This window comes from Cajanus cajan, chromosome 9, assembly GCF_000230855.2.
Source record: "Cajanus cajan strain Asha chromosome 9, NIPB_CcT2T_4, whole genome shotgun sequence".
Classification (NCBI taxonomy): domain Eukaryota; kingdom Viridiplantae; phylum Streptophyta; class Magnoliopsida; order Fabales; family Fabaceae; genus Cajanus; species Cajanus cajan.
The window spans coordinates 11,936,181-11,945,568 of record NC_138525.1 but is presented as its reverse complement, the minus strand read 5'-3'; the positions used below and the strand labels follow the sequence as shown (position 1 = coordinate 11,945,568).

Sequence of the window (9,388 nt, the reverse complement as noted above, 5' to 3'; positions counted from 1 at the left end):
ATAGTTAAACGAGAGTGAGTGACTTTAACACCTTAGAATGAAAAATTAAATTAATATTCAATTTTGTTTTGGCCAGATTTTCAGCAATTTTCCTTTCTCTTTGCATATTCAAAGTGAGTGGCTTTGAGTTTGAGTTGTAAATGTGCAGAACTGTTCTTGTAAAACATACTTATGATGCTAGGTATTTGCGAAAGAAAAAGAAAATGATAAAGAAAGTCACAATTTTCGAAATTTAACTAACTCAAGATGACTTGAGTGGCTATGTAATTCCGTTGATCTTTTGAGTTTTCCCAAATATCATGGTCTCCGCCCCGACTTTTGCCACGCTGAAAGGTGTAATATATTCCAATCATTAACCCTAACAACCGCAAATACTACTAATCACAATACCTTGCAAGTAAATTAGCCTTTCAGCAAAGGGCAAATCGGTCCATAATGGCCCTATAAATTAAAAACCCTCTGGGTCCAATTCTCCCTCACTCACACCAAAACATAATAATAAGAAGAACCAACAACAATACGATGATTACAGGGGACGATTTGTACAAGGTGATGTGCGCCATGGTGCCGCTATATTTCGCAATGTTGGTGGCTTATGTTTCGGTGAAATGGTGCAAGATGTTCAGCCCCGACCAATGTTCCGGAATCAACAGATTCGTGGCAGTGTTCGCTGTTCCGGTGCTTTCCTTCCACTTCATTTCGCTCAACAACCCATACCAAATGGACGCAAAGTTCATCATAGCGGACACGCTCTCCAAGATCATCGTGCTTCTCTTGCTCTCGCTTTGGACCCTCTTCTTCGCCAAAGGCTCCTTGGAGTGGCTCATCACTCTCTTCTCACTCGCCACCTTGCCTAACACACTCGTCATGGGTATCCCCCTCCTCCAAGCCATGTACGGCGACTTCACCCAATCCCTCATGGTGCAACTCCTAGTCCTTCAATGCATCATATGGTAACCAAACCAAACCCATGTTATCTTACTTTACAAGCCTAATTGCTTCTCTTTTTTTTTTTTTTTTTTTTTTTTCCCGAACAAGTTTCATAATTTGCCAATTTTACTTTCAAACTTTTGAAATCGCTTAATTTATCATTAATTTTCAAATTTCTACATATTTTGACACCGATAAATGACATAAATTGTCAATGTGATATGTATAATAGATAACGTATCATAATGTTTCACATAACCAATCAACGTAATAAGATATATCAACAATTAATATGTCACATAACCAATCTTCATTAAAAATCTTAAACGCATATAAGATGAATGTTTATTTTTCAATATATTATAAAATTGGAATTTAAATTCTAAACCACTTAATCAAAAGTGATAAAAATGTATAAAAATTTAAAAATTAAGATATACAAAATACTTTCACTTGTGTTAATTAGTATTGAGCGATTAACTAATAATAATAGAACATAATTACTATTTGAGTGATAAAAATGTATAAAAATTTAAAAATTAAGTGGCAAAATGTGTAATTTTTTAGAAAATAAATCACAAAATTTTTGAAATTGTAAAAATGGAAGAAAATAAAAGTAAAAAATGTGATTAAGATTACTTTATTTAAGAGTATAATCATACATACATATGAATGTTTTGAAAGATAAATTAATATCATGAGAAGCATGTTATCTACATCGGATCCACTTATCACGTATATATAATTAAATACATGTGTATATATATATATATATATATATATATATATATATATATATATATATATATATATAAATGGGATTGATATCTTTGCATTTATATTTATTTTTTTGTTTCTACTGAACACACATGTGGGGTCAACGGCGATGAGTTCAGGTATACTCTACTACTGTTCCTGTTCGAGTACAGAGCGGCGACCCTTTTGATCGAGAGGCAGTTCCCGGGGCAAGCGGCGGCGTCCATAACGAAAATCGAGGTGGACGGCGACGTCATATCGCTCGACGGCCACGACATGCCGCTGCGGACGGAGTCCGAGACCGACGACCACGGCCGGATTCGGGTGCGGATCCGCCGCTCCATTTCGTCGGCGCCGGAGACCAACTCCTCCGTCGGCAACACCGCCGTCACTCCGAGGCCCTCCAACCTCTCCAACGCCGACATATTCTCGATCAACACGCCGCTGCACCTCCACGACGGCGACCTCCCCGCCGCCGCCAGCCCCCACCTCTCCGGCTACGCCTCCTCCGACGCCTACTCGCTGCAGCCCACGCCGCGCGCCTCCAACTTCAACGAGATGGAGGCCGGCACCCCCGTCTGGGGGAGGTCGCCGGTCGTCGCCGGGAGAGTCTGCCGGCAGTCGTCTCCGGCGGCGAGGGTGGTCTGGGAGTCGCCGGGAAAATGCCTTGGAGAAGAGAGACAAGGTTGCAAAGATATTACTATGTCAGGTGCGTGTGTGCGTGAGTGCCTTTTTTTATTTCTATTTTTATTCTAGTTTTTACACTCTCTTATTAATTCACTTTTTATGTGTATTATTTTTTCTTTATAGGAACTCATAATTAATTAAACACTTATTGCCACATATAGGTATAAAAGATTTAACAATTTAAGCCAATAATGTTCACTATAAACACTGTTACGAATGTAAGTATACATGAATACGAAGATCAAAGTAGTATCATAACTAATCTAAAATAGTTTCACAGTGACATATACATTATATTAGTGGCTATATACATAGTCTCACGTGTGTTAAAATTGAAATAGTAGATACATTAATTATCAGAATTGTCCCGTGAATGAACGGTGTCGTTTAGCGGGAATGAGAGGAAGAAGACATGTCATTTTATTGGCAGTGTTTTGGCATGTAAATCAGAATTACATGAAACGTCGGTCTAAGTTGAGGTTGCGCATGCCCATGCGAGCTTTTCAGTCATTGGGCGTACGTTTTGTCCCCGACCATCGTCAGCTATTGTCTTTGTCCTTTACACCTACCACCATTTCTCATGTGAACGTCATGTTTTATAATTTCTTAACTTTTCTTTTGTAACCATGTAGATTCCACGTCTTAGATGGTGGGTTATATAATTAAATTTATCTTTGATTTTGTATTTAGCATTCTGCATGTGTCGGTAATTCGAAATTTTAGAAGATATAGCTAGCCATAGAGGAAGGAGGGTAAAATTAACTTGGTGTACATACATTTTAGGTTATATAAGCATGAGTTTTTATTCAACAGAAAGTTAAGTAGTTTCCTTTACGAATTTATCATTCTAACTTTAGTAATTCTTTGAGCGAATTATCATTTCTTTTGTTATGTTTCATCATAAACTGTAAACTATGCACGTGAGAAATGACTATGCATATTAAATAACTCTGCAAAAGGAGTTAACAGGATGGCCTTATAATTGATTTTAGATCCTCAAGTGTACTATCGGGCACTAGACAGGTGGTCCCTCCCACCCTCTCACGCCATCTTTAAAGTGAGAAAACATTCAGCTACTTAAAATGTTAAAAAATACAAGTGGTCAAAGCATTATAGAAATATTTACCTTTATATATAAATTTGCCACTTTGCTTAGTCAGAAGCTTAATTGATAGTAGCCATCATTTGGAAGAGAGCACGTGTGTAATGATGGTCGAAGTAGTATGATTCCCTAATTGGTGGTGAAAATTGTGTACAGTCCTCCAAATCATACCACCGAATTATATATAGGCACTAAAATTTCATTTCTGAACCTGGAAGATAAAATGAGAGCGAATAAGATTTGTTTATTTATTTATGTTTAGGACTTTTTACATCCTTTCTATTATATACACACCATCACATTCATTATTCATTATATTCATCGCACCGGGTCATTATTCTTTTCATTTTATCTCTCTTATATCATCATGGAGAAAATATTATATACTGTATATGGTTTTTGTATCAGTAAAAATTAACTGAGACTATATAACCAGCTAATGTTTCGGACACATAATAATTTCTCAAATAATGAGAGGTGTAGAGAAACTATACAAAGAAGGACAAAATTTAGTAAATTATACATGTATTATAATTAGAGTTTTATATAAATATGTATTAGAAGTCTGGATCAACTGTGAATAGCTAAATACATAATACTAAATTGCATACTTGTTTTCTTTATTTTTTTCATCAATTTACAATTTTGATCAACTAATTAAAATAAAGGTATTTAATATCTAATTTTAAAAGTATAAAATTTTGATCATCTCATCAAATTGACATCTATCAATTTTGGTTCATTTTACGTTTACTCATACTTAAATAATGTGATATTTAATAATATGACAATTGGAGATACAAAAAAATAAAAAAATACAAATAAAATTTATTAATAAAATAATAAATACTTATGATTAATTAAAAAATATATAAATAGAATCATTTTATATGTTGTTTTTTTTCAATTTTTGTCAAATTATTAAATATTATGTTACTTAAATAATAATAAGTATTTGACATCAAAATTTAGTGATCAATGAATATTAATTAATAGTAGAATCCAAATTTTATATTTTAAAAAATAAAAAATTAAATATTTTTATTTTAAAATAAAAAATTAAAATTATGAATTGACAAAAACATAAACAATAAAATTAAGTACAATTTATCCTACAGATATGAAATTTTAATTCTAATCGAAAAATTAAAAAAATAAATAGTACTTTTTGGTCTAAAAGCAACTTGTGCGAAACAGAAATTTTCTATCGTTAATTGTCACCAAATTCTCCCTCTAATTATTTACTCACACACAATCATGAAATTAAAAGGTGGCAGAAGAAGATTGAGCTTCATATATTTATGTATCATTACAATTTTCTATTTTCAAACTCTCTCTATAAATAAATACTGTTTTTCTACTTTAATTAATTTTTGCAATTATGACAGATAAAGAAATCAGCTTCAGAGACAGCACCAAAGTCTCAATGCCAGGAGAAGCTACAGGCCCCAAAGACGCAGTTGCTAATAACCAAAAAATGCCACATGCCTTTGTCATGATGAGGCTTATACTCGTCGTAGTGGGGAGAAAACTTTCTCGAAACCCTAATACATATTCTAGTGTATTAGGACTTCTTTGGTCTCTAATCTCTTTCAAGTAAGTGATATGATATACCAAACTTTTTTTTATCAAACGTAGCTAAACCAATTGTCAAGATGAGGCTTAGAATTTACCAAATGTAGCTAAACCTTAGACCAAACAACTATTTCTCTCATCCTAAATTTTCATTTTCAAATCTCTTCTGTATATTTGATTTTGTGTCTACAACATGTGATATTGAGGTTAGAATTTATCACATTACATAAAATTTTTCACGAAATACATATAATATTCAAATAGTGTCACTATAAGAAATATTATATATAGTGACATACAAAAAATATCACTATAACTACAAAATATGTAAGTATCAATTTATTTGACATATAACTATACACAATTTTGATATCAATTTTGAAAATTTTAACAACATATAATATGTATCACTATAACTTATACTTATACTTTTTAATAATATGTTAATATATATATATATATATATATATATATTACATCTATAATGTAGATAAAATAATTTTAAGTGACCAATATTAATTACATCACTATAAAATGTGTACTGTAGTATTGACAATTTTTTTTTATAGTAATATCATAGATACAATATATTTAAATATAAATTCATTTAATATATAGTTACATAAAATATAGTTGATTTTGAATGTGATTTAATAATATATATTATATGTTACTATAATTTATACTTACACTTTTTAATAATATAACAATATATATTATATTTATAATATAAGTAAAAGAAAATTTTAATAATATATATGATGCCATTATAAGATTGATGTCACTATGGCAATTTCTTTTTAGTGTAATATATATCAACAGCTATATAACACACTATATTTCATGCATTTTATGATTTTGGATTTGCAGATGGAATATGGAAATGCCTAGTCTTGTCAAATCATCCGTCAAAATCATCTCCGATGCGGGCCTTGGGATGGCCATGTTTAGCTTAGGTACATCACAAATATATAAACATCATTAATTATACCATTCATATTAGTTTCGTTTATATATATACATACAGAGAGAGAGACGTACACCCCATGAAGTTTCTTCTTATATATGTCCACGTTACACAATGCCACTAACCTATATCAAATTGGAGAGGAGGACAAAAGAAAATTAAGGAGGAAAATGAAACACATGAGTTGTCATGTACTCTGGTGTTTGTGGCAACTCAATGAAATAAATGAGATAGCACATGATGTTGGAGGCAAAATGGAGCTGGTAAAAACGAAAGCGATATCATATTGTGAAGATGATACCGAAATGGTGGCGGTATGACCTGATTTTATAAAGTTTTTCAAAAGTACATATGGGACAAAAGAAAAATGAAATAATTTTTTTTATAAACTAAAACTAATTTAACTATAAGCTTATTTGAAACAATTTTGAGGAATTATATTAAAAAATTCTAAAATTAATTTATATATAAGTTCATTTTAAATCATGTTTTATTTTTCTTTTATAATTTTTTTAAAATAGAAAAGTTTATTGAGTACGTCTTATATTTGTGTATACAAACAATGACAGATACTCATTGCCAAATATGCAGGGCTTTTCATGGCCCTTCAGCCTCGTATCATAGCCTGCGGTACCAAAAGGGCTGTGATAGGCATGGCCATTCGCTTCCTTTGTGGCCCTCTTGTAATGTCTGCCACCTCCATTGCAATTGGATTAAGACAAGACAGACTACACACTGCCATTGTACAGGTACTTGGACTATACATATATGTGGAATGAATTCACATCTGCAGCCACATGCAGCACATGAAAGTTATAATATAGCTCATATACATGAGAATAATAGGTATGTGTCTTTAGTGTAATAAATGTTACTCCCTCTCATGATAAATGTCGTATAAAACAAAAAAAAAATATATATTATTTTAACATTTTAATGTAGTATTAATTATCTTCTTTTTTTTTATATCTCTATTAATATTTTTTAGAAAGTTGTTGTGGTGCATCCTCTTTAATAAAGATGATTAATAAGGTTAATTTTATAAAATTATTATTTTCTTTCATTTATTTATTAGTTATTAAGTTTTTTTGAATAAATTTTTCAGAAATACTTTTAAGATAACAAAATAGAAAGAAAAAATTAAATAAATTTTTCTATAAGTTAAAATTAGTTTATGCATATAAACTATTTTGTAGAAACTATTTTTTATTAGTTCTTTTAAAATTTTATTTTTAACTCATGTTTAAGTTAGCTTTACCTTGTAGAAAAATTTATTTGATTTTTTGTTTTATTTTTATTTTTCATAAATATTTTTGGAGAAGTTTATCTGATTCAAGTAGATTATTTATTAATTTGTGTAAAATAACTTATGACGATACTTATTATTAGATAGAGAGAATATTAAAGAAAAACTTTATATCCTATTAAACCATTAACCAAAATTGCTGTACATATGTTTTTAACTTTGCCTAAAATTTTGCTTCTCAGGCTGCTCTTCCTCAGGGGATAGTGCCATTTGTATTTGCAAGGGAATATGGACTGCACCCTGATATTTTGAGCACAGGGTAAGTTAGGAAATTTTACTTATGAGAGATTCTTATTTGGACATGATTTAATATGTATAGCATCCTAAATTGAAAAGGTTATAAACTAAAATACAAAAACTAACTTCGTAAAGTTATATAAATTTTCAATGCTGCATGTCATGCACTCGTTATTGGCTACATTGAATTACATGTGTAGGAAAATGTTTTTCACTTTCTTAATTAGACCACAAGATAATTTAATGATCAATATCACCTTGTTAGTTGTGTGCGAGTGGGGTACTGTTTTCATTGTAGAAGGTTGATTGGAGGATAATGTACTCAGAAAAATGAAATGATGGGAAGACAAAGCAATGTGTATTGTAAGTTCACACGCATTCTATTGAACTTTTAACCTACCCCACATGATAAGTTGATTATTATGCAGCTCTAGCTAGGATACCGAATCTATCAAACAGGTTGTCCATAACAACCAGGGCACGTATAATTTGGATTTGGACAAACATAATTATGGGTGCTAATGGTGATCGAAAATCCACTTACCTTTTCATGACGAATTTCCCTCAAAATTTTAACCTTGAAAGTATCTTCGAGCACCCTCTTTTACCTTGTTGAAAAGTAATCATTAGTAGACAAGAGTTTTCTTGATACTGAAAACCTAGAGAAGGCTTTCTTGCAAAACTTGACATTGTATGGCTTTTAACTCCACCATTTGATGCCTACTTATGTAGAATACCTTTCTAGTGACCCTTTAAGTCAAATTAGGTCAAGCTAATGTTATTTGCGTTATTCACGATGTAAGAGATTGCTTTTGCTTCCGTATTAACTTTCATATGGGCAATGCATATATATAGATTGTAACATTTGCATTTTTTTTCGCAGGGTTATCTTTGGCATGTTAGTTTCCTTACCGATAACTCTCCTATATTACATATTTCTTGGCTTGTGAAGGGCGAGAAAAAAGCTACAACCTCAGTGCATTGAAGAAAAAGTATGATCCAAAGTTTGAAACTATAATAACCCTGCTAGACTAGGTGGGGTAATATTATATATATATCGGAAAGCTTCTATGTTTCCTCATAATTCTGTCAGAACCGACCACCATTATATATGAAGGCTTTCGATTATTGTAGACACTACCTGCGGAGAAGGTTGACTTTGGTAAGGGAAAACTTTTTCAAAAGCCACAAGTGTCATGGTTGTACGTAATAGAGGGGTGTGACAGAGATGACACATAGTAGTAGCTAGGATTTATAGTTCTCAACATGGCCTGCTACATAGATTAGTGGTAGCCGAAAGGGAAATAAATATTATCATGACCAATTATTAAGGTAGGAAACTTGCTTTCTTGTTGGAGGTTGGAAAAGCTTGAGGGAACAAATGTTGACCCCTCCTCCCCCCATGAAAAAGTTGGAAGGTGACACTTAGCCAGATTTATGGCCCTCTGAGGTGATTTATCTTTTTGTCTTCAATATATCAAACCAATGAGAATATAGTAATTGATTGTACGTGAAACAGATGCCTCATCGCTATAGAATTTGAAAACTGAAAAGCAGATTTTTTTTCTTCTTTTTTTACTATTAATGGAATAAAGGGGGTGGGGGTGAGGTGTAGCTTACATAATTAAATGACAAAATAAGTTTATTATAACTTCAAACGTGTCTTTTCCGATAAATTATTAAAATATATGATATAATATACAACTTCTAAGTATCCAAGTAAACTTCTCTAAAAATAATTTTAGCTAAAAAGGTAAAATAGAAGGAAAAAAATGAAACAATCTTTTTATTTTTAACTTATATATATATATATTAGTTTTAGTTTTTG

General features: G+C 31.6%; 1 protein-coding gene across 2 annotated transcripts; it reads left to right on the top strand.

Annotated features, from left to right (window-relative positions):
* The first annotated feature begins 465 nt into the window (after positions 1-465).
* On the top strand, positions 466-9,106 carry PIN6 (Auxin efflux carrier family protein). Of its 2 annotated transcripts, none has more exons than XM_083063626.1 (7): positions 466-953; positions 1,827-2,395; positions 4,864-5,071; positions 5,921-6,006; positions 6,587-6,766; positions 7,506-7,582; positions 8,444-9,106. In XM_083063626.1, exons 1-6 carry the CDS (start codon positions 523-525, stop codon positions 7,565-7,567), a joined length of 1,536 nt encoding a protein of 511 aa, XP_082919752.1. In that variant the 5' UTR covers positions 466-522; the 3' UTR covers positions 7,568-7,582; positions 8,444-9,106. The 2 variants fall into 2 exon arrangements, with proteins under 2 accessions (XP_082919752.1, XP_020206123.1); XM_020350534.3 differs by having other exon boundaries at positions 468-953; positions 6,609-6,766.
* Positions 9,107-9,388: the final 282 nt, after the last annotated feature.

Coding starts and splice junctions, on each gene's coding strand:
- PIN6 (XM_020350534.3), top strand. CDS start 523: ATGATTACAGGGGACGATTTGTACAAGGTGATGTGCGCCATGGTGCCG. Junction 954..1,826: donor GTCCTTCAATGCATCATATG/GTAACCAAACCA, acceptor CGATGAGTTCAG/GTATACTCTACTACTGTTCC. Junction 6,767..7,505: donor TACACACTGCCATTGTACAG/GTACTTGGACTA, acceptor TTTGCTTCTCAG/GCTGCTCTTCCTCAGGGGAT.